At 42.2% G+C, this 25502-nt stretch overlaps 3 protein-coding genes across 4 annotated transcripts in view; 2 read left to right on the top strand and 1 right to left on the bottom strand.

The window, feature by feature from the left end:
- The window catches only part of LOC115571477 (neoverrucotoxin subunit beta-like), a 35282-nt gene extending 21376 nt beyond the window's left edge, over positions 1–13906 (top strand). Inside the window, exons 1-4 of one of the 2 annotated variants that reach the window (XM_030400915.1) lie at positions 929–1061; positions 5994–6092; positions 6426–7922; positions 12673–13906. In XM_030400915.1, the coding sequence (XP_030256775.1) occupies positions 6017–6092; positions 6426–7922; positions 12673–13220 (2121 nt within the window). In that variant the 5' untranslated portion in view covers positions 929–1061; positions 5994–6016 and the 3' untranslated portion in view covers positions 13221–13906. Of the gene's footprint in view, positions 1–928; positions 1062–5993; positions 6093–6425; positions 7923–12672 lie in introns of those variants that run through there. The other variant, XM_030400914.1, reaches the window with a different exon arrangement.
- A 3676-nt stretch (positions 13907–17582) lies between these two features.
- Positions 17583–19093, bottom strand: LOC115571502 (DNA-directed RNA polymerase II subunit RPB1-like). Its single transcript, XM_030400950.1, has 4 exons — positions 18935–19093; positions 18790–18848; positions 17725–18390; positions 17583–17652 (listed from the first exon to the last, which is right to left on the bottom strand). The coding sequence occupies exons 1-4, from the start codon at positions 19036–19038 to the stop codon at positions 17648–17650; spliced, it is 834 nt and encodes a 277-aa protein (XP_030256810.1). The 5' UTR covers positions 19039–19093; the 3' UTR covers positions 17583–17647.
- A 1979-nt stretch (positions 19094–21072) lies between these two features.
- LOC115571503 (leucine-rich repeat extensin-like protein 5) lies at positions 21073–22580 on the top strand. Its single transcript, XM_030400951.1, has 4 exons — positions 21073–21225; positions 21312–21370; positions 21772–22437; positions 22507–22580. Exons 1-4 carry the CDS (start codon positions 21122–21124, stop codon positions 22509–22511), a joined length of 834 nt encoding a protein of 277 aa, XP_030256811.1. The 5' UTR covers positions 21073–21121; the 3' UTR covers positions 22512–22580.
- Positions 22581–25502: the final 2922 nt, after the last annotated feature.

Here is a 25502-nt window from a genome sequence, read left to right on the forward strand (position 1 = left end):
TACTCAATACAGTAACTTGAGTAAATGTATTTCGTTACTCCACCTCTGAAGAACAGCTTTCAACATTAGAATCCCAACCTTCTCCTGCAAACACCAGCACCTTTTCTTCAAAGACTGGTAACGCTGAACTGGGCTTAGATAGCATAACATGGCTAAGCACAGGACTTTAAACTCTGGTTGATGTCATGCACATGTGTTCAATTTCTGTGTTTCTTCACTGTTTTGGAGTTATTGTGATCTCAGGTCAGTTACTGGTAGTTTGCTTTCCTAGACGGCTAATTTGACGTTAGTTGAACGCTGTTTCACACAGACTCAGAATCTCTGCATGCAACTAACCATCTTCTCTCACCTGGCATCACACACACACACACACACACACACACACACACACACACACACACACATCTGAATATAGTACATGGTAGTTAGATTGTTAGACTCCAAAATCATTCAACCATCACAGCTGTTATGGTGAATTTGGTGTTATTAATTAAGTTAATTATTAGTCAGAGTTATAAATACTTTAGTACCTTATTATGAGACTGATTTAGTACATTTGCTGTTTTCCCTTCATCAAGGGTGGTGCCCCGAGGTGATCTAATGTAAACTGGATCATATTATTTATCGTAATTAATAATTAACCCTGATAATCATTAATTATTATTAATAGCCACATTTAACCTAAATCTCCCTTTTAATGTTGCATAAACATTACTTAATTGTGCCTAGTGTAATGTGAGACCCAATATGTCTGTTGGTATTTTGGCCAGTCTACATATTAAACAAGTAAACTGAATAAAGAAAGAAGAAACACTTCTCCAGTCTATATAAAGTCGTTGAAATAAAATAGGAATTAAAAAGTTTGATTGGAATGGAATGCTGCACAACGGTTGCTATTTCCAAGCAGCCCCTGAATGCACCGCATAACAGAGCAGGAAGCTCCTCCGATCACTGCAGCAGACCAGGAGTGAGTCAGCCGTCCAGCAACAGAGACGAGGAGGGAGTCTGGTTGGAAAGGACTGGTATCATTTGTCTTTGGAGACAGAACTGAGGATAAACAGGTGAGTTCAACATGTCTGACTCTTTATTGTTAGTCAGGTTCAAAGTGAAAGAGAAGAAGAAAGATGTTTCCTGTTTGTCAATGTGTTGCAGTATTTTCTAGTTTCATGATTCACCAAACGTTCCCACTTTGTTAGCGGTGATCCTTTGACAGTCCTGTGTGGATCGAGATAAAATCGTCATTGGTTTAACACACCTGTAAAAAAGAACGCTGGACGAGAGGTTTATGCTCACAACTCTCTTTACTTTCGATGAAAACAAAACTTAACCGCCCGCCCCGCCCCGCCCCGCCTCCAAACAGGCTGTGGTGACGTGTTGCGACTGCGACCAACCCGTAACAAGCGCCTGTCTCCCCCTCAAATCAATACTCAACTCATGTCTGTGCAGGACACCAGAGAGAAAGATGTTTTTCCAAAGTCAGTGTGTTCAGCTCTCAGTGCTTTTGTATCTTCTGGCTGAATCTCTTCAGTTTCTCTCGACCTGTTTCACCATTTCATGTGTTCACTTTCAGCTGGTTCAGGAGTCGTGTTTAGTTACTGTAGTTTCCTGTAATGCTGCTTCATAATAAAAGCTTTTAAATGACTGAAGGATGAAGAAAAAGTTATCGTTAAAGAGAAATATGTTTATAACTGAATCAGTGGAGACACTTTGTTAGTGGTGATTCTTTGAAAGTCCTGCGTGGATCCAGATAAGAGCATCATTGGTTTAAGACACCTGTTGTGTATAAAAAGAACGCTGGACGAGAGGTCTTTACTTACGATGAGCACGAAACTTAACAATTTCAGACAAAAACAGCTGCATACTAAACGTGCAGCGAGGTGTTACCAAAGGAACACAGATTAATTTGTCCTGAACGGACTTAACAACACCGTCAAGCAGGTTGCCACTTGTGACGGAAATGCAAATCCCTCGCGCAGAATTGCTGGAGGTGTGGTTGAGAATTCCGTCTGTAGAGGGGTCCTCGGCCATGTCCGCTAACCAGGAACAACATTCCAATCACCCTGCTCAGTGATCCAAGTCATGTATATGTTCTTTCATTTTGATGTGGCTGTAACATCACTATTCCACATGGAGATGCTGAGTCTGCAACCCGCAAACCACTGTTAGACGAGCGCTACAGAGCACACAGTGACAGTGCAGGTGACCGTGTCGATGCCTGTCCAAAAAAAACGCAACTGTCTATAAATCGTCCAAAAGTGCATGTTGTCTGTCTTATATCTTGTTGTGAATTTCTGTACTCACAAACAACTCATGGGTGGAACAGTCAGAGGCATTTGTTCACACTGAGCAGCTCGAGAGCAGCGTGGAGATTTCTTTCATACCACACTGTGTTCAAATGGTTACTTAAAGCCATCGTTCCGAGCCGCATACATTGTTATTAAGCTGAAGCCAAGTCGGTGTGAAAACTGTATATACTGTCATGCAGCCTGCTCGTCAAACAGTCTGCAGTAGGGATGTGACGGTATGTACATTTCACACCGCGGTAATAGTGACAAAAATGATCACGGTTATCGGTATACCGCGGTATTTTTAAATTGTCTTCAAAATGCTGAAAAAACACAGATACACTGCTAAATTGAAATAATTTCACCAAGATTTATATTTAAATAGATTTATTATGTATCAATATAGTCCAAATCCAAAACCTTAACAAAACACTGCAAAATCAACATTAGATAAGTATAAAATGTATCAAAACTGTGCAAAATAAACCTTAAAGGAGTCATCACCCGGAAATCACAATTTCTCTTGTTAAAACATGCATATTGGTGTTGGACCTCAGTTGAAACTTGCCTGAAAAACTGGAGTTTGAAAGTGGCTCACTTTTTTCGCCTTGGCTCTTTTTCTGAACAGGAATAGCGCACAACAGTGCGCATTCCTAAAGCACGAGATTTTGACTCTGCTCCTGTGGTGACGTTACCACAGGAGGCTACTTGCATAAGCATCAGCTCACAGCTGTCCTCAGCCAGACTTTCTGAGTGAGCACGCCGAATCTGATTATTTCTCTGTCATTTTCACACCATGCGTCGTGACCACCATCATTAAAACTCAGGTCTTACATGTAAAACACGAGTGTGAAAAGTAAGAAGGAAAAAAAAAGAATTCTGTAAAATTCCGTAAGGTTCGTCATTTAGTGTGTGCGCCATGACAGGGGGCTGTTTATGTTTTGGAGTCCGTGTGCATGCAGGCTCGCCCCCCATTCTGGCTCTGTCCTTCCTGCGGCCAATCAATGTGCGCCTCATTACATATTAATACAATGCACATCCGGACCGGTCAAAAGCTCAAGCATAATCTCGCGTGAGAAAGTCGCGGTATGAAAAGGTGTCAGAACAAGCCCTATGTTTGATTTAAAAAAAAAAAAAAAAATTCTAATAATTTTTAAGAATTGATCCAAAGCAATCCAAGGGGGACTGGATACGTAAAAAACCAGGTGTTGACTCCTTTAAATACAGTAGAATGAGATGTATTGGCAGTAGCACTCGATTGGCCAGCAGAACCTCTCTGTGTATAGAAATGTAGAAAATGTTGTTATTAATTATTACTGTCAATACTAAGGGTGCAACCAACAGATCACAAAACTGTTTCAAACCCTCCTCACTGCAGCTCTGCATCAATATTTGGGGAAATATTAGGTCGACTTTAAAAAGTGAAATCTACAATTAATAAGTGGTTCAGATAACGTGCCAAATCACGGATCAACTTTCGGTTATACCACTATCTGGACAGTTTACATTAGTGACAACAGCAAATTAGACAGAGAAAACTCGACATACACATACATCATGCAACCGAGCTTAAGGTTAGCTTACCTTGCATTCGCTGAACAGTTGAGGGTGATGGTCGTAAAGTGAAAGTGAGTAAATTGGATGTGTTGCCGCCCCTCGCAACAACTTTCTTCTCACAGCTCCTGCAGACAGGGCTGCCATCCTCGACCAGCTGTCCTGAGCATTCTTATAATAACCAGAATACGCCCAGACTGCAGATTTGGTTCTCTATGAAGACGGAAAAATGCCTTGAGGGCCGCTACTATCACCTCCTCCCTTTGCCATGTCTTCTCCACTACATAACCAGCGCACGTCGCACACTGCACATGCGTATCTCGCGAGTTTCCTACACCGTGGTTATCGACCGTGGTGGTTACCATGGTAATTAAAACTTAAACGTAACCTTCACCGTCGGGAATTTTACCATGGTTTATCCTCACCTCAACACAAGGTCTTCAATGTGGGCAGCAGCAAGTATTCATTCTGAGAATCAACTGTAAGAGAGTGTTAGTCTTGTACCCGGTAACATAATGTAACTAAATGGATTTCCTCAAGTACTGTACTTTAGCTCAATTTGGGCAACTTTGTGCTGCTTTTGAAATCTGTTACAATTATCTGACAGCTTAAGTTACTAGTTACATAACAGTTTTTATATGTCCCCCCTGTCCAGTGAATAACATTTATCACCAAACAAAGACTTTGAATCAACTAAAAAGTGTGAATTTGAGAAAATTCTCCTATTTCCTGAGCTAGATAAAGTCCTTAAAATCCTTCTTAAGGGTTATTATCTAACAAGTGAATCATCTCAACGCTTTTACTGTAATTGATAAGAACATTAATCAACATTTGATATAGTTTATCATTTCGACCGCTTCAATACTCACATGTTTGTGATGAAGAGCGTCACTCGTGTCACTCTCTACTTCATCTCCTCCTACATTCGGTGTCACTAGCCCCATTCACACTGGTATTTGGATGCGGCTTTAGTACGCCAATTCCCTGCCGCTGATATGCCTCTGAAGGTAGTATCAGGGCCATATTATTGGAGAACTGCACCAGTGTGAACGGTAAAGCCAACTTAACTCAACTCAACTTAATACAGAGAAATGTCCCACGAAGCAACGTTACATGACCAAACAAAAGTAACGTAGTTACAGTAACTTTCTTTGGCAACTTGAGGAAAAAATACTGCAGCTTTACGTGAAGCATCTGTCCTCCCGCCTGTCCTACCAACTGTTCGTCACATTTCTGCCCGAAAAACAGCGTCTGTCACCGGCAAAAAACTTTAACTCACCCACTGTTTGTGATGAAAATAAATCACAGCGACAGCCAGTCCTCCCGAATGAGACTTCACTGAACTATCCCCAGAAAACAGCCCCCGTCCCTGTGAGTGAGGGAGTCAGATTGACAGGGGGGACACCGGGGAAACACCTTGAAAACACACGAACGACATCATCATGACAAGTACCTTTACACCTCTTTAGGCTTTCTGTGTGAAGTCATGGCGGTTCGTCTTTAAGTCGGAGCTGATTCGCTCTGTGTGAATCACCATCGGTGGAGAATTGGCAAAACGCCGCTCTGACTTTTTTGCGTCTTCTCCTGTGTGAATGGGGCTCCTGTGAAAAAGGTTGACACATTTGGTAGTTTTGAAAAAAACTCTTTACTTTCCTCTCGCCTTCTCCTCTTCTCCGCATAATTTTTCTCAACTCAAAACCTCTCAAAACTGTGCTAACAAGTTTGTTTTGCTACTGTCTTTCTGAACCAAGACTGCACATGCGCAGTAAAATGGAAGTGTTGATTGAGAAGGGAGGGGGGAGCAGTCGAAACGATCATGATAGATTAAGCATTTTTATGTATTTTTAAGCATGAGAATTAAGACGAAAACTATAATAATTGCTTTGAATTGAAGACTTGTAATTTTAATTGGTTACATTTTTAATGGGGATCAATCGATTAATGATTAATGTCTACTCAAGATCATTGTAAATGAGGGCCAGCCCTCTTTTCAGGTTTAATAAAAGCAAATCAACAGATAAATAGAACTCTGTCTCCCAGTCTCTGTGGCAGCATGGACGGTTTTGTCTCTCACTCATTTCAGACACCTGAATCAAAGGTTGGACACTCTATCACTGTATGTGTACAAATGCTGTTGCTGTTTTTTACCGACAGGAAGAGACTTGTCCTCAGGTGACATGGCGGTGGCTGCTCTAGGTCGACCTGTCACTTTGGGAATGTTGTACGATGGTCGGAAAGATGTGCTGATTCCAGGTAAATCTTGATGTTGAAAAGTATAAATGACACCGGTATCTACAGATCTGTTGTACTTGAAATCATGAAGTTATTATGTATAACTGTGGGTCACAGAGTAGACAAATACATACAAGACTCAGTCACCTGCATTAAAAAAGATGCTGTTGGTGTTGGTGTGATATTATTTCCTCTGTGATGTACACAGTAAAGGACCCAGTACAGAACCATGTGGTACTCCCTTATTTATCCCAAAGAAGTTTAAGACCATTGAAACAGGTTGCCTGTGTTCTGCTGGACAAATCAAAAGATAAGGGGTTTGCTTGAACACATACTCTGTGTTTTTGTTTGTAGGCTCGACTTTGTGGGATGAAAAAACTCTACAGAACAACACAATCAGGAGTTCTCAAGAAAGTAATGATTTTGAAATAACTGCGTCTGACTCCATTGAATCCAAGTCCTCTCTGCATGATATTGAAGGTTCTCTGAAGGTCAGTTTCATGAGTGGACTGGTTGAAGTTGGAGGATCTGCCAAGTATCTGAATGATACGAAGAAATTCAAGAATCAGAGCAGAGTGACGTGTCGGTACAAAGCTACCACTCACTTCAATCAGTTGTCAATGACTCAACTTGGAGCCATGAACATACAACAGATAGATGTCATCAAGAAGGGCACGGCAACACATGTAGTCACAGGAATCCTTTATGGGGCAAATGCTTTCTTTGTGTTTGACAGTAAGAAGTTAGAAGCCAGCAGTGTTAAGAAGATCCAGAACCACATGGAGGCTGTGATCAAGAAGATCCCCAGATTTAATGTTGAGGGTAACATTGGTGCTCAGATGACTGCAGAAGAAAAAGCCCTGACCAACAAATTCTCCTGCAAATTCTACGGAGACTTCATTCTTGAAAGAAACCCTACATCATTTAAAGATGCAGTGAAGACATATGCACAACTCCTAAAGCTTTTGGGAGAAGATGGAGAGAAGAGTGTTCCAGTGAAGGTCTGGATGATGCCTCTGAAGGACTTTGACACGACTGCAGCTGAGCTGAAGAGAGAGATCAGCGCTGGATTAGTGTGGAAGGTGCAGAATGCTCTCGAAGATTTAAGAGAAATACAAATGAGATGCAACGATTCTCTGGACGACACAGTGGCAGAAAATCTTCCACAGATCCAAAAAATGTTAAAAAAGTTCCAAAACTGCTGTAATTGTTACGTATCTAACCTCCAGACGACCATGGCGAAGAAACTTCCCTCAATCCGTGAAGGTAAAGAAGAAGACGAGAGCTCAGTAAAGAAACTCCTTGATGACAGAAACAAGTCACCATTCAGTTGTGAAAAACTAGACAAGTGGCTGGATCATAAAGAGAGAGAAATCAACATCATCAGGTCCTGTGTGGAAATGATGAAGGGAACAAAGATCGTCCCAAATCAGTCAGAGCTAGACAGAGAGGTTCTTGCTGCAGGTGTTGATGATGCTCTGTGCTTCGTCTTTGCCTCCCTGCAGAGTGCTGACCCTGGCCTGGATGAGATGGAGAAATACCTGGATTCACTTAAAGGAAGTACCAGTGAAGTCCGGGATTCACTTAAAGGAAGTACCAATGAAGTCCCATGGTACTACTCAGATGAAGTTTTAACCAAAATGAGAAAAAAAGCCAAATTCTTCCAAGATATTGCCAAATCCTTGAAGAGCGACAGCAGATTCTGTTTCCTGGTAGCTGCCAACACAAATGAGAAACACACCGGAGCAACCATCTACCACTACAAGAACGGCATTCTGCTCACTGAGGATTTCTCAAAGCCGGACATCTCTGATGTGGAGACTGCCACAGACAGAAAAGATTTACTCTGGTGTAAGTATTTTATTTTCACTGTAAGACAAATAAGAACAAATGAGTCTCCTTCAGAAACCTGACTGCTCATTCCTTTTATTACTCTGGAGGAGATAGACTAATTGATAATAAAGGTAATTAATCACTGGCGATTAATAACACAGTCGTAAATGGGGCTCCACCTCCGTTGTTTAATTTATTGGAATAGGCTGGAGGGAATTATTCCAAACATCCAACTGCACGAGTTTGACTGGAGCAGTTAGGATCAATATTATCCAATTTAATCAATGTCAAAATCTATATCCAATATCCAAGTTCTATATTCAATCTCCTATTCTGAAGTAGTAATTTCTTTACATGGGTCCATCGATTTTCCACATCAAATTAAACTTGCACAGACAAAGACATACGGTTATATATGTTTGTTGATTAAATATTTCAGAGTAAATAATATGAAATAATAATTCAAACAGATGACAACAAATAACGGAACATATGGAGACTGTAAAGGTTAAATTATTGAGATTAGGTGAATTTTGGACGATGGTGAATTTGCGAACAGGAAGTTAGTTAAAAATATTATGGGTGTAAATTTTACACTAACAGAGCCCTATCCAAAATTCTCTTTGAGCTTATAAGACGGGAATCAAAGCTTTACAAACACCAACTCTGATTTCATTTATGTTTGAATCCAGCTGTGCACAGAAGGTTCAGCCTACTTTGTTTGTAGATGAAGTGGTCCATGGATTTGGGTTACTCTGATCCTTTCTCAGCTTGTCTGCAGGTTTGCAGCAGCACTCCAACCGCTGGAGACGTTGCGTCTCGTTTCTGATGACGAAACTCACAGGCCCAACAGAGTTTTCCGTTTGAGTGCGCTGCAAGCGGTCTGTCAAGGCTGGATGGTAATTTCTCTGTTCAGCTGGAGATGTGATCACGGCTTCTTGAGCAGGAAACTAGCACCGGCTTCTGAATAATGATCAATGTCTTAATCAGATTTTCTTTAGAGCGGTAGTACTTCAGCTTCGATTCCGAACTGATTTAACTTTTTTGTTTAAAAATAACTGGAGGATGAAACGTGAATCTTCCTTTGTCAATAAATACAAGAATATCTAGAACTGCAAGCAGTTATGAACAGGGGCCAAGCCCTCCCCGTGCGACTCGGACCCGGCGCACCGCAGAGCCTACCGAAGTTGGCCTCAAAGGATGTCGGGCTCGGGGCAAAAGTGAAGACACAGGCCAACGTCTGAGCCGTGGCATTCGCTGTAATGGGAAGTGCACTGGAAGTGCAAAAGGCTGAATGTGTGCCTATTTGGATTTTATTTAATAAGCCACGCCCACATTGACCAGTCATGACCACCTTCAAGATATGGCCTCAGGATTGGCCCTACACCATACCGACCAAATTTCATAAAACTCTGTGCAGCCGTTCAGGAGATATGAACTTCTTATCGTTTTAGCGCCCCCTAGTGGCCAAAATTCACCAAATTCGGCTCATCCCTTCCCAGTCTCATGGCAACCAAGGATTTGGTGTTAATAGCATTTAATTTGACCAAGATATCAAACAGTTTAAATTTATATAGCTCGCTACAGAAATTTGTTCTTTAATAATTTACGCATTTTTTGACCGAGCAAAAATCTTTTGATAACTTTAGATCAGGTCCAGCTGAAGAGTGTTTGTGCCAAGTTTAATGCAGATCGGACAAAATCCCAAGGAGGAGTTTGGAAAAGTAGGTTTTGCATATGTGGCGATTCAGCGAACGAAATGTGCAGCAGAGGTGGGCATGTCCTATGTCAGAAAACCCAGCTCTATTTAGGGAACATATTGATATAAGGTTTGCGAATGTTTTATTTAAAATGTGGAAGTTACAGGCAAAAATGCGATTGCATCCATTATAGCGCCACCTATATTCCAATTTTCACCAAATTTGGCACAGAGCCTCTAGATGACTTCAGGAATAATTGACTTAAGTTTGATGTTGAAAGCATGTAGTTAGACCTAAATATGAAACAATATGTGTTTTTTAGCTAGCAAAAAAGATTGTTTGGTTATAACTAGCAGATTTTTTGGAGTGCCAAAATTCTTTTGATAACTTAACTTTTCATCAGACACATCTGGAGATTCTATGTGCAAAGTTTCAGGCAGATGGCACTTAAATTGTAGGAGGAGTTCGAAAAAGTAGGTTTTGCATATGTGGCGCTTTAGCGAATGAAATGTGCAGCAGAAGTGGGCGTGTCCTATGTCAGAAAACCCAGCTCTATTCAGGGAACATATGGATATAAGGTTTGTGAATATGTCATTGAAAATTTGGATGTTATAGGCAAAAACGCGTTTGCATCCATTATAGCGCCACCTAGTGGAGTACATGTGTGATTTTTGGTATGGAAGAACTGTGTCCTATTCTATCTGTACCATATAAATTTCAAAGCTCTCAGCATAATAGTTTGGCTGAAATGAATGTTTGTTGTTTGTCTTGTAATAAGCCACGCCCACATTGACCAGTCATGACCACCTTCAAGACATGGTGTCAGTATTGGCCCTGTATCATACCGACCAAATTTCGTAAAAATTGGTGTAGATGTTCAAGAGATATAAACTTCCCATATTTTTAGCGCCCCCTAATGGCCAAACTTCGCCAAATTCGGCTCATCCCTTCCCAGTCTCATGGCAACCAAGGATCTGAAGTTTGGTGTTAATAGCATTTAGTTTGACCGAGATATCAAACAGTTTACATTCTCATAGCTCGCTACAGAAATTTGTTCGTTAATAATTTGTGCATTTTTTGACCGAGCAAAATTCTTTTGATAACTTTAGATCAGGTCCAGCTAAAGAGTGTTTGTGCCAAGTTTCATGCAAATTGGACAAAATCCCAAGGAGAAGTTCGAAAAAGTAGGTTTTCCAGTTTTTGCAATTTTGTGAAAAAACTTTCAACCAGAAGTGGGCGTGGCCACCGCAAAGTGATTCAGCTCCATTCAGGGAATCTGGGGATACAAGGTTTTGAATGTGCGACATACGGTTTGGGAGTTATAGGCAAAAACATGTTTTCCTAGGTTATAGCACCCCCTGCAGGCGGATATATGTAGATATTCGCAGGAGTCTGGACCAACCCTCCAAATTGCACCGCCCTCCCTTGCACGGTTTAGCCTGCAGCACCAGTTTTAGCCGGAGAAAAATAAAAATAAAAATCTTAACGATTACAATAGGGTTCCCAGCACCGCTGGTCCCTCGGGCTTAGCCCCCTAAAAATTAGCTTCTTCTGAGTCGGCAACGATACTTTAATGATATATAAAAGAACGTAAAAAAAGAAACAAGTTTTGTTCTTGCTCGAGCTTTCAAAATAAAAGCACTTCAAAACCATGAGTGATAACGTTGAAGAAAAAATTCAAAGTGGTTTAAATCTGCAGAGATTGCAAGTCTCAGAGTGTGTTGCAGAAACGAAGTTTTCTCTTATATATTTTAGTCTGAAGCGTAACCGAGGGCTTGCTGACCGCATCACTTCCTCCGGTGATATCACAGCTTATCTCACGGACTTATTCCTTATTACGGAATTAAACTATTCTTATCGTCTTGAAAGTTTTAGGATTGCGATTCACTGTTCACAGAAATCCACCATGGTTTCACAGACATGGTTTACATGTTTTAAAATGACATAACAGAAATCACTTAATAGGAAAAGAAAATTACTTGTTAGACTATATCAAACACACACACAGACATATGCAGCCACAGCACTGATGGCTTATACATATTTCGTATAGTTCTAGCTTTACACTTAATGCAAAAATATATGTCAGAGGTAGATAATTATATTTATTGACGTAAATGTCGAATACATTCTTTTAGAAAGCCTAACTAAGCCTTCTAACTATACCAGAACTTACCAAAAAGTGGCACTGTGGTTCCACCAAACATTCAGACATATTAGACCAGAATTTGTGATTTGGGTTAATTTGGTCCTATAGAAAAGTGGAAGACATCAAATTACTACCTTCTCATGCTGGTTAAGAATATATTATTGCAGTCAGGCTCTTCCTGCAGGCACAGTTTTAAGGTTATACCAAATGTTCTCAACTTCTTGCCGGGGCAAGAGATGACAGAGGGGGTTCTTCTAGACCCTCTGATGGGGGAGCAGTGCTGTAGGTGAAAGTTAAGTCATTAGGAAACAACAGGCCTATGGATAGAGGTGAATAAAGACAGGACATGTTCCTACAACTCTCAGACTCCATTTTAAGCTTTCTTACAAAAGTCTTGCAGATTTTCTGGGAGCTGACACTGAAACTGATTTATAGAAGGGACTTCAGTGAAATGACCGACAGTACTTTGGATGCACAGTGGTTAAAGAAGTACTCAGATCCTTTAGTTAGTAATAGAAAATGACTTCATACAAGTTAGTCCTGCATTCAAAAGACTACTGTAGTAAAGTTATACAGCTGTTATCAGCAAAATATCTTCAAAGTATCTGAAGCAGATATTTTTATATCTATCTGTAAGAACACAGCTGGACAGAGGCTGAGATCTGAGAGTTTAATGAGCAGAGACTGCTCCACTCTAACTGTTGGCTACATGACAGTAAAAGATCATCAGTTGAAGTTGGAACTGAAAGTATCTCAAAGTGAAATATTTACTTTCCACCACTGTCCATGAACAGTACGTAGGAGCATGTGAGTGATGTTCAAATATATGAGCCTGTCCTTTCAAATGTGTTCATGATAATCAATAAATGTGTTTTCAGTATGAACTGTGATCATGATCACGTCTCATTCTCTCCATCAGACGCCTGTGATCTCACTCTGGACCCAGACACGGCAAACAAACAGCTCATTCTGTCTGAGGGAAACAAGAAGGTGACAGAAGGACCAGGACAACAGTCGTATCCTCGCCTCCCACAGAGATTTGATCATTGGGGTCAGGTTCTGTGCAGAGAGGAGCTGACTGGGCGCTGCTACTGGGAGGTGGAGTGGAAAAGTCCTAAGGTCAATGTTACTGTAGGTGTTTGCTACAGAGGGATGTCAAGGAAAGGAGACAGTGACCAGTCCAGGCTCGCAGGTAATAAACTGTGCTGGTGTTTAAGATATGTCCAGATCCCAGGTCCAGAAGAACTATTTGCAGAACATGACAATCAGAAACATGACTTACCTGTTCCTCCTGGTCCCTTCACCCGTCTGGGAGTGTATCTGGACTGGTCTGCTGGCACTCTGTCTTACTATGAGGTCTCATCTGACACTCTGAGTCACATCTACACCTTCCACACCAAGTTCACTGAGCCTGTTTACCCAGCCTTCGGGCCTTGGCAGGGATCCAGCGTGTCTCTGTGTCTGTAAACTTGTCAGCACATGATTCAGTTCAGATTCAGTTCAGTTCACTGAAATCACTGATTCAAATGTTTTGATTTTGAAACGTCATCATGTCAGTCACATAACAGTGTTAAATGATATAACGGACATGTCATCATGTTTGAGTATCTTTAGTGTACATGTAATCATGTTTGAATATCTTTAGTGCACATGTAATCATGTTTGAGTATCTTTAGTGTACATGTAGTCATGTTTGAGTATCTTTAGTGTACATGTATCATGTTTGAGGGTCTTTAGTGTACATGTAATCATGTTTGAATATCTTTAGTGCACATGTAATCATGTTTGAATACCTTTAGTGCACGTCATGTGCCTTTTCAACTATTTGATTATTGTGAATCTTGTATTTAGAGTGAACTCCAGCCTGATTGCTCATCAAGCTATGATAAATGTATGAGTGTAAAAGTGTTCATGGAGTGTATTTGAAATGAAACACTATCAGGTAATGGAACTAGCAGAGGGGTTGCTAATAGTTAACGGGCAGACAGTTGGTAGGAGGGTAGTAAACTGCCACTGGGCCTCAGATGGGAACAGAGCAGAAAAAAAGGAGATTGTAACAGAACAGACGTGAGATGAGAGCGCTCCAAGGTGAAACTAACCTTTGTCTTCTGTACTGTGCTCTGAGCATTAAAGTGTCACATTACTGGAGGAGATGTTCGTCTCATTCTTCTTAGACTTGCTTTAAACAAATTTCACAGTGCAGTAAAGGAACAGAACTCACTTTGAAGGGACAAAGTGTTGTAGCAAGGACAGAGCCTCTGATCTTTAAGACCAAGGACAAACACACAGATGCCTTATGAACACGGTCCTGGGTGGATCAGGTGGATGGTTGAGAGTCTGACTCGGTCCAGATGTTGAGGTCGGAGCTGATTAGCATTTAGAAAAATGGACAAAAGTCAAAGACAAATGCAGATAAATGACATGTTTGCATGAGAAATTAAGTTTTCACTTACCCGCTCCTCCAGCTGAATGAGAGCACCTTCATTTTAAACTCAGCCTACAGTTTTAGTTACCTCATTGTTAAATAGTTTGTGGTCAGTGTGAATAAAATTCAGTTGTAAAGCAGAATGAGACTCAACTGCATAAACTGCAGCAGGGGTCTGTTGTCATTGCATTAACTGTGAACCAGGGTATAAAATTAAATTTCAAATTTTACCGGCCAAAATATGTTTTGACCAGCCACTGAAGTGTTCACAATCACGACCTTAACCAACAGATTTCTTGTAAGAAACACTGAACAGCATAGAGATAATTGTTAATTGCCCACTGATTGTTTTTTAGTAGGGAACTATCTAAACTACTACTTTCTCCTCTTCCTCTACTACTCATAGGTATGATTGGCAAAGTACAAAAAAGCAGGAAAATATACAGCTCCAGTTTGTCCCTCTTTACATTTATTTTGTCCTGTTGGGACGGCTGCAGCTAAGAAAGAAATAGTTCGCCCCACGTGTCCAAAATTCTTTGAACACAGTGTTTCCCCTAGATTTCTTTGTAGCAGCGGTGCTCTGAGTTGGTAACTGAGCAACCCTAGGGGGGTCTGGAAGAAAATTTGAAAAATAACCCTTTAAATGGTGACTACTGGTGAGACTTTTGAAAAAAAAAATCATTTTCATAATTTCAGGATCAGAATCTAAGACACGAGACAAAATAGTCTAGAAGTTGACATTGCTGCTTGAAAATATTTTAACCTCTTGAGCATTAGACAACTTTTTTACCATTATTTTCTTTACTATTATATATTTTATGGAAACAGAATCTGTTTCAGAAGTCAGTGGGCCACGTGACATGGAAGCTATTGAGAAAACATTTCTGCATGATTTCTGCATATTCATATTCATATAAAATAGAGGAAGCACTATAATACAATAACAATAGGTGTGTCTCATTCCTCCAGTTTACTAATACAATCTGCTGCTGGTTTGGAGTCACTGGGTCACATGACATGGAAGATATTGAAAGAACTGCAATTATTTTGTATTAATATATTTCTGCTAAGTAATTTAATGACGGTCCCTAAATCAGTCTCAGTGATTCAGAGCGGCGGTGATTCAGAGGTGAGCCAACATCCTCCTGCTGCTGACACTGGGTGAACCTCAGTAAAGTCGCAGCTGGACCCGAATGAATATTCGCCGAATACCCAACCTGAAACTAACTTCACAGGGTTCGACGAGTCGCCTGTTGCAGCCTTTGAATAGGATGACGAGGATTTCAGTCACTCAACTTAAACGGTGACTGCAGAAATTATACAAATAGCAGTAATGACAATAATAGATTTCAAGATAACTTAGGGTGTAGTGCTTTCACTGTGTGCAACTTAAATTCACCCCCGGTGATATTAAACCTACAGAAATCATGCCTTTTTTTTGCGACGGCGGCACTGAAAATCATGCAGCAGAATGCAATTAGGAGAAACACTGACACGTCAGATAACCTTCAACAACGATTGAGAGTCTTTGGTGGAGCTCTGCTTTCAATGAAGTTCCGTCGTGATAAATGAATGGACTTCTTGCGGAGTGACATGAAGACATGAATCAGAGGGACAAAAACATTGACAGCGGTGGCCGGTCATGATGTTTACCAATACCCGACCCATGCCTTGCGCAACTTGATACATTTTCAAATGTTGAATGACGGTCGACAGCGAGGGACAAATTTCAAAAGCAATCAGTAGATCTGCTGTAGCTGTAAACTGTTTGGCATTTATGTTGAAAGTTACATAGCAAAGTCGGCAAATTTTAGCAGCCTGCCAATGGCTTGTGACATTTTATTCGCCAAAACATTTTTAAACGCATTTGGTGAGTGCCAATGTTAAACCCTACTGTGAACACAGAGCTTAGATCGGGCCCAAAATATCAAGCCAGACCTGACACGAGCCCGGCCCGACACATTAATGAGCCCGATTTAAACCAGACATTGATACGTGGGCTGTTATAACTAACGTTCTCAAACGCCATGTTGCACTTAACCCTTGTATGGTGTTCGGGTCTGTGGGACCCGTTTTTAATTTAGTAATAGAAAAATGATACAAGTAATTATTTTTTCAACCTCAAACTCATTGGCCTTGGCTCATTTTCTGTGAAGAACATATATCAGAAACCATTTTCAATGACCACACTGTACACCCCCCCTACACATTTATATTACATACAGGGTGTTCGTGTCCACTGGACCCGGGGCTGATAAAAGTGGGGGAATTGTAGGTTCTGTGTACCTTCACACTGTACTGTCTGGGCCTGCTGTCAGTGTGTGTGCGCACGTGTGTGAGTTTTGTGTTCCTGCCCCTGTCATTCCCACACGTTTCAAAATTCAAGTACCAACAACATCTGAACTCACATTCCACCCTCTCTTGCGGGAACCAATCCTTATATTCTCATACTCTATCCCAGCTGCAAATTGGGGATATTTGACACAATAGTGATATTCGACATATTGGAAATCTCTGCGTATAACGCCTTTCTCATCTGGATGGCACTGAGGCCACAGTGGAACAGAGGGAAGCTCCAGGGGAGACGCCTCTTTTCGCAGAACTGGGAAAGGTACTGATGAGACCTCAAATCCAGAGGGGACATGTTCCAAGATCTCCAGCCATCATGAGGAGAATTCAGGTGCCCCATCCACCCGACCCATCAGCTTGTGCAGTGTAAACTGACCTGAATGGGTTAAATTACTAAAGTTCAAATACAGTAATCGTTATGTAAAACTTTCCTTAATTTATAAATTTGTTGAATTTCTTCCATTCAAATCTTTTTGTAAAAAAAAAAAAAAAAAAAAGGCAGTGGGTCCAGACCCATGAACACTGGCTGAGTAACCAAAATATGAACACCTCACGAGGGTTAACGTGTAACACCGCGCAGCGACACAAGCAACTTGGGAGGAGAGAGATGCACGTTCTAGCTGGAAATGCAGTCATGAGTTAAAAAAAAAAAAAACACAAAACCCCACACTTGATTGAGGGCCCGGCCCAACAATAGTGACAGGAAATAGAATTGTGGCAAGTTTCCTTTGAACACTTACATTCAGTGGGTCAAGGAGGAGAAAGCTGTTGAAACAGTAGTTTTGTGGTCTTGGGATCAACATAAAGACAATTTAAAACCATAAGTTTGATGGCAAACAGCGCTGGAAGAGAGCAGTTGTCTTTGCGCTAATGTACACAGACCTTCTGCCCTCTAGAGGCTGCAGGAGATCATTTACATCCCGTTTGAAGCTCAAACCCCAATGGCACCAGCATTGCAGTGGAGCAGTCATCCAAGTTGGACATCACAGCAATACGATGCTTTGGACCCATTTTATAAATGGGCAGTGATTTGGGGGAAAAAGACAGCAGACAAGTTTACGTGAACAAGTCTTTTATTAACGAATTCCAAAACATGGAAACAGTTCCAGAACGCTGAAGCTCACTCTGCAAGACAACCAAGAGGGTAAAAGTGAGTAATGAACAGTTGTAGAACAGCTTAGACTTCAGTTGACTCACCAAGTGGGAAGCCGTGTCCTCCTTTGGGTCCAGTCGCTGGTGGAGACCCGCTTGGTGCCTTGACGGTCTTGGAGGGATAGACTGGAGGTTGGGGGTATTCCGGGGAGTAGTTGGTGTGGGACAGGACTTCTTGTGCTCGCAGGTAGCCATTCCTGGACTGGACGATGTAGGACGAAGACGGCAGAGGGGACGTCTCACTTGCGCCCTGTGACATCTGGTCGCCAGAGTCCCAGACGCTGAGGTCTGGGAAAGGACGTGACGGCATCCAGTTGCTCGGGTCGTAGAACGAGGCGTCAGCGCTCCCTGCAGGCGGCTCGACCCAAGGAAGGCCTGGAGAACCAGAGTTGTCATAAGGGAGAGGCGCTACGTTGTACCCAGAGCTCGGACCAGAGCTGTAGGCTGTAGCCGTGTTCCCAGCAGGGTACACGAAGCCAGACTGAGGAGCCTCGTAGACGGGGCCCAGGTTTGACCCTCCACTGGTTCCAGCAACAGGCTGAAGCTGCGCGGAGAAGCTCGGAGTCTTCTTCCCAGTGCCGACAGGAGGGCTGACGTACCCCAGGCTCAGGGAAGACACTTCAGGAGATCTGGAACCTTCAGACGGAAGGTTTGATCCAGGAGCAGGTCCACCAGCAGAGCCCCATGTAGCGGTGTAGGGATATCTGTAGTCTGGACACAGATTGTGACGAGGGGAGAAGCTGAACCTCAAGTTCATTGAGTGCAGACACAGAAATTAGTGTTCAAAGTGGCTTTTAACTAAACCAGGAGTCACAGAAAGCTTCATCCAACCAAAAAAAAAAAACCCGGAGTCAAGAAATAAAAGTTCATGTTTCTTGTTAATTTCCCAAACAAGACTAACTCCAGTGACAGCAGATTAAAAGTGGTTCTTATCTGAAGTGTTGTGACTGATGTTGGAGCTGGACCTCATGATAGAAAGACAGCAGGTGAGAGGACAGGTAGATAACTGTGCTGAGCGTTTGGTCATTTCCATGTCAGAGCGTTCAGACTGAACGCAGAAAGCTGAGTTCTCGTCGCTTCAGTCAGCAGACAGTCAAAAGTGAAACTCACCTCCTTTAGTTGCAGGAAAACAAGCACCGCTGCTGAACAGCACACAGATCCAGGAAAGCCTGTAAGAGAGTGACGGCAGGTGAGATTCAGCTGAACTCCAGAAGCTGTATCGTCACTCACTGTGAAAACAAATTCATTCAGTCACCTTCCAAAGAGCCCGAGCGCCATGTTTGAGTCAGAAAGCAGTAATTTGAGCTTCCGCAGCCTGCTGGAGGTTTGTAGACTGAAGCTTTGTGCTGTGAGCTGCATGTAGCTCCTCTGGTCTTATATTGGTGCTGCAGCTGCTCTCTACACTAATCAAACTCATTAACCACACCTGGAGGCCAATCAGCCCAAACAGAGGCACAGGCTGTTTCTACTGGAGGAGGACAGAGTTCAGAATGTCGCATGTTCATTCATTTCATTGTATATAATAGTCTTGCTAGTGACTAGTGACAGCAATTCCAGCATAAGTTGCGTTTTGGTGCTGGTCTATGCTGCTTTTTCCAGCAGGGAACAATAATGCAAAAAAACAAAAAGCTTGTTTTTAGTTTTGAACCATTGAAAGTGTTGGCAGATGATTCTCGAAAATGACCTAAAAATGAAACTTAAGATACAGAGGTGGGAAATTAAGTACAAATACTTCATTACTGTTCTTCAGAAGATGTTTCATGTATGTGTACTCTGAGTATCTCTGTGACTTCTCTCTACATCTGAACACACATATCTGATCTTTCTCCTCAACACATTTTCAAAACAGGTTTATTACTTTAGTTTGATGCATTTGAGGTGATTTATGGATTATTACAGATTATTACAGCGAGTTGAGGCAAAGGCATAAAAGACATAAGAAGGCGTAAACAGACAGAGAGGGAGACTGGAATGTGGAGAAAAGGCGTGTTAGTGTCTCGTATCTGCAGAGAGTTTCTGATTTTCTCTCTTTGTTGCTGCTCGGGACGCTTTACCATTCCAACATGTGTCTATTTGACGTCCTGGGAATGAGACTTAACAATCAACTGTCTTTGTGGTGCGTTCAGGAACAGCTGGGACAAATCCTACTGATTCTACCTTTAACTTTAATAGTCTTTGAATTCTATTAATATGACATAAGCTTCAGTTAGCTTTGACCACAAATGTCCTTCAGAGGGAGACTTTTTACTCTGATACTCTGAGTACGTCAGAGCCTGTAATCTATTACTTTACTGGAGTAAAGACGGTGAATCAATGACTGAAGTAAGTAATCAGCATCTGAAATTCTCCTGAAGGAAAGGATGTGTGGACTGTTGACACCTCTGTTTATCTATGCTTCTGTTTGTGGCTCGGTTACATCCATCAGATCCTGTGGTAATAATCACGGTGCTAAAACAAAGACGCTGTGAGAATCTACCTCAGCTCACACAGATCGTCTCTCTGAATGGAGTACAGCAGCAGTAAGTGTCACAATGCTGTGTCGCTGTTTGAAGCTTTTGTTCCACTTCATTGACGCGGCTGCAGCCGCGAGGCAGCAAGGTCAAAGCTCAGACAACAAACACAGCCGGCTTTAAGAGCTGTCTGTGACACTCACTCCACTTTCATCTGCAGGAGGAGAAGAAGGCTGGGATTGTGTTGGAGCCTTTTTTTCATTCGCTGTTAAAATCACCTGAGCTCAGCCTCTACACAATTCTCAACAGACGAGTTGCTGGATAGAAATGCACAGAGAGCCGGACCTGAAACAGAGTTTATTCTCTCAGGGATGTTCAAGTTGCACAAATGTCACACACTGATGAGGGAAGATGACTAAATTACAATCACCGATGAAACAAAAGAGTGAAGAGAGACAGACAACAGTTTCTGTGTGAGTAGAGTTTTATATCTATAATCTCAGTCCACTTCACTGCAACATGACAGGGAGAAAAAAACAGTAAGTAACCACAGTAAAGTTTGTCTGCAGGAAGCTGGACATTAAACCTTGTGTGTGTAGATTAAGCAGATTTCAGAAACTTGTCAGACATCAATAAAATTGTGCTCAAAGCATTAAAATGACTTTAAAAGAATTCAAACTCTTGGTCAGTCTGATGCAGACAGATGAACATTAAAGAGTTTCTATCTTCCGAAGGAGATACAGGAACATGTCATCCTTCAGTTTATCACAAACACTCAACACATCCAATACGTGTATGTAACACTTTATTAAAGTACACTTGTTAAAGTAACTGTAATGAAAATAAATAAAAACATGACACTTTGAACTCTGTCCTCCTCCAGTGGAAACAGCCTGTGCCTCTGTTTGGGCTGATTGGCCTCCAGGTGTGTTTAATGAGTTTAATTAGTGCAGAGAGCAGCTGCAGCACCAATATAAGACCAGAGGAGCTGCATGCAGCTTACAGAACAAAGCTTCAGTCTACAAACCTCCAGCAGGCTGCTGAAGCGCAAACTGCTGCTCTCTGACTCAAACATGGCGCTCGGGCTCTTTGGAAGGTGACTGAATGAATTTGTTTTCACATTGAGTGATGATACAGCTGCTGGAGTTCAGCTGAATCTCACCTGCCGTCACTCTCTTACAGGCTTTCCTGGATCTGTGTGCTGTTCAGCAGCGGCACTTGTTTTCCTGCAACTAAAGGAGGTGAGTTTCACTTTTGACTGTCTGCTGACTGAAGCGATGAGAACTCAGCTTTCTGTATTCAGTCTGAATGTTCCAACATGCAAATGACCAAACGCTCAGCACAGTTATCTACCTGTCCTCTCACCTGCTGTGTCTCTCTCTCTCATGAGCTCCAGCTCAACCATTAGTCACAACACTTCAGATAAGGACCACTTTTAATCTGCTGTCCCTGGAGTTAGTCTTGTTTGGGAAATGAACAAGTAACATGAACTCTGATTTCTTGACTCTAGCGTTTTTTTTTTTTGTTGGATGGATCTTTCTGAGTTCTGGTTTAGTTAAAAGCCACTTTGAACATTAATTTCTGTGTTTGCACTCAATGAACTTGAGGTTCAGCTTCTCCCCTCGTCACAATCTGTGTCCAGACTACAGATATCCCTACACCGCTGCATGGGGCTCTGCTGGTGGACCTGCTCCTGGATCAAACCTTCAGTCTGAAGGTTCCAGATCTCCTGAAGCGCCTTCCCTGAGCCTGGGGTACGTCAGCCCTCCTGTCGGCACTGGGAAGAAGACTCCGAGCTTCTCCGCGCAGCTTCAGCCTGTTGCTGGAACCAGCGGAGGATCCAACCTGGGCCCCGTCTACGAGGCTCCTCATTCTGGCTTTGCGTACTCTGCTGGGAACACGGCTACAGCCTACGGCTCTGGTCCGAGCTCTGGGTACAACGTAGCGCCTCTCCCTTATGACAACTCTGGTTCTCCAGGCCTTCCTTGGGTCGGGCAGCCTGCAGGGGGCGCTGACGCCTCATTCTACGACTCGAGCAACTGGATGCCGTCGCGTCCTTTCCCGGACCTCAGCGTCTTGGACTCTGGCGACCAGATGTCACAGGGCGTGAGTGAGACGTCCCCTCTGCCGCCTTCATCCTACATCGTCCAGTCCAGGAACGGCTACCTGCGCTCACGAGAAGTCCTGTCCCATACCAACTACTCCCCAGAATACCCTCAACCGCCAGTCTATCCCTCCAAGGCCGTCAAGGCACCAAGCGGGTCTGCACCGGCAACAGGACCTAAAGGAGGACACAGCGTCCCACTTGGTGAGTAAACTGACTTATAAGCTGTTCTAACAGTTCATCATGACTCACTGTCTCCTCTTTGTCTTGCAGGGTGAGCTTCAGTCTTCCTGCAACTGTTTCTATGTTGAGTGTTTGAAATTAATAAAGAAACAAAAGTCAAACTAGTTTATGGTTTTTATTTTCCCCCCACTTGCACCTGATATTGAAATGACAATGTAACCACTTCTAGTGTCTTTGGTATTGTCACCATTTTGACCAGACACAATGTGGAATGACGTCAGCAGGATTTGTCTTAAAGCTTGCTCTCTAGCTGCTACATGCTTTGCAATGCTATCACAAATTTCAGTTAATTTGCACTGTCAGCTTAACTATAGCTACAAGGATTGGTGTGCACACCTGTGGCATTTCAGAACAGTTTTTGTGCTTCCAAAGACATGGCTTACAGCAGACAAGCTGCATGGAGCTGTTGCGTCCCCGACTAGTTTAGAATGCTTGGGAATTTCCACTGAAGGCTGATGTGGTGACATAGATGGGATAATAAGAAGCAGTTTTCAGCCAAAAGAGCTGAACACTGAAGCTCTTGACATCAACAACTGCATGCTCAGAGCTGAGTTGACCCAGAAGTTTGTTCCTCCAAACAAACTATTCTGTGTTCAAATGAGAAACAGCTTCAGTAAGGAAATCTTGTTTGCTGATTGCTACAAATGCATGCAATGGGCTTTAAATGACCAAATTATGGTCAAGTTGTATTTGAAGGAAGAGGTCATCAGAACATGTTGGCATTTTACATTTCTGCAAACATGTGGGAGTGACAGACTGCCAGTTGAGTCATGTTTAAGCCTGAAAACACTGGATTTTAAAGTAGCTGGGACACTGTCAGATTTTATGGCAAGTCTGGACATTTTCCAGTCATGTTTGTTTTCCAGCCTTAAGAAGTTCAATTGGCACCATTTTGTAGAGTTGGTGATGTTTACTGTCATTTCGGATTTAAACCCTCCACATTCAGCTGCTGCTTTCCTCTCAGTCTGCACCACAGCAGACAGAACGAGGACAGTCTGACAGCACCATGCATGAGGGCATGGAAACCTGCCTGTTAACGTCACATCAGTCTGAGTAAATTTACATAAATTAGATTTTTTTTGTATGCCCTCCTCTGAATGTTTTTCAGTCACGAGCATGACAATGTAGATCAGGTTCGTCTTTGACTTCTAGGTCTGAACTGCTTCAGCCACCCTGCAGTCAGCAGATGTGGACAGGATAAATGTTGAACAGAATTAAATTAAGATTGTGAGTCATCTTGCTGTGTAATTTTACAATAAAATTTTAGTAAAGCAGGCTTTACGTTAGCCGTCTTCAAGATCTGTGAACTGCTGTCCAAATCCAGACTTCTCATATTTTTAACGAGACATCTGTACAGTTTCCAGCTGTGTTTGTCAGAACAAAATATGGATATTTTGATGAGAAGACGGGACAATTTTCAGCCCGTTCTAATGAGATGTGAGACCATTTCCAGCTGTCTGCAGTGATAAAACTGGATATTTTTGATGAGACATTGGGAGATTTTCAAGCCATGTTTCTTAAACAGTAACATTTCCTTCACTTCCTGCTTGAGTGATCACAGTGCTTTATTGTCCTTACATTATTACCTCCCAGTCACACTTTTTCATTTTTGTTTATTGTGTCCAGCTTTAAATATTCAAACATCACAATCATTAAAGAAAACAACAACCTGTGCAGCCACGTCAGTCTCACCTCCACACCTGTCACCTCATTCATGGTTCAGAAAAATCACTTACCTTTCATCATTTCAGAATACAAAACTCTGAACAGTGATCAGATGTATTTGGATCATTGAACAAAAGATGACATTCACACATAAATAACGTGTGTTCACACTTCAGAGGAGACTCATCTGCCAGTGACCAGGTTTTCTCATATTGTATAAGTGGCTGATAACCACATTAATATCCAGTCAGAGGCTGCTTCTCATTAAGGCTGATTCAGTAAACATGAAGTGACGTGAGAGAGAAAACCAGCTCAAGTTAAGACTTTTTCACATTATACATTTTAATAAACTGACATGCTCGTAAAAAAAAAAAAAGAATACACAACATCATCATTAAATAAAATGACCACTTCACCTCGTTAGGATGTCGCCAGGCAACATAGAGATGTTTTGGTTTTTTAAGGAAATGTTGTTCAGAAAAGTGACCAATCGCTACTCAGAAGGGATGAGTCACTAGGCGAGTTCAAGATCAAGCAGCGCTGCACAGCGCTGCACAGCGCTGCACAGCGCTGCACAGCGCTGCATAAATTGTGATGCATGCTGGTTAAAATGTGTCCATGATGACCTGGGTGGGAGTGGTTTCTGCTCCGCATCTGATGTCACATGACCTTAAGTTATCGCGGGAGCGAGGCTGCTGCAGAGCAGCGTAGATGAGAGCCAATTAGGGCAAAGTCCTGACGTCATGAAGGTGGGTCTGGGGTCGCGCAGTACCTGGAGAGCAACTGGGCGACCCCAGACCCAGCTTCATGACGTCAGGACTTTGCCCTAATTGGCTCTCATCTACGCTGACGTGTATGACGTGTGTTTCGAGGAATTTCCATATCCATCAGGCCTCTGCCACTTTTCTACTCAAATATCAAATACTTTCAGATAAGTAGCGGCCGTGTGGCCGCACCTATGGGATAGTCAACATGAATAAACCTATAAAATCCTTCATGTAACACAACATCCCGAAAGATGTTGTCAATAAACTGCTCAGTTCTGTCAGCTTAGGGTGATGATGGAGAAGTGGTTAACTGCTGTGTCCAGTGTTATCTGTACTATCCACTCTTATTAATTAACCCTTTCTGTTCCCGTCACATTAACAACACAAACAATTATCCTGAGCTATTCTGCGTGTGATGAGATGGTGCAGCGGGACAAGGCATCTGATTCAGTCATTTTATTCTGATTATTGTATTTCATTCATTCAGTGAAATGTATTTCATTCATTGTGAAAAATGTTGCTATGAGAAAATGCTTCATCTTATGTGTCTACAGTTTTGCTTGTTTGTTAAATGTAGTCAGCAAATTCCCCTCA

This window comes from Sparus aurata, chromosome 20 (genome assembly GCF_900880675.1).
Source record: "Sparus aurata chromosome 20, fSpaAur1.1, whole genome shotgun sequence".
NCBI lineage: Eukaryota > Metazoa > Chordata > Actinopteri > Spariformes > Sparidae > Sparus > Sparus aurata.

Coding starts and splice junctions, on each gene's coding strand:
- LOC115571502 (XM_030400950.1), bottom strand. CDS start 19,038: ATGCAGCTCACAGCACAAAGCTTCAGTCTACAAACCTCCAGCAGGCTG. Junction 18,849..18,934: donor GCGCTCGGGCTCTTTGGAAG/GTGACTGAATGA, acceptor ACTCTCTTACAG/GCTTTCCTGGATCTGTGTGC. Junction 18,391..18,789: donor TTTTCCTGCAACTAAAGGAG/GTGAGTTTCACT, acceptor ATCTGTGTCCAG/ACTACAGATATCCCTACACC.
- LOC115571503 (XM_030400951.1), top strand. CDS start 21,122: ATGCAGCTTACAGAACAAAGCTTCAGTCTACAAACCTCCAGCAGGCTG. Junction 21,226..21,311: donor GCGCTCGGGCTCTTTGGAAG/GTGACTGAATGA, acceptor ACTCTCTTACAG/GCTTTCCTGGATCTGTGTGC. Junction 21,371..21,771: donor TTTTCCTGCAACTAAAGGAG/GTGAGTTTCACT, acceptor ATCTGTGTCCAG/ACTACAGATATCCCTACACC.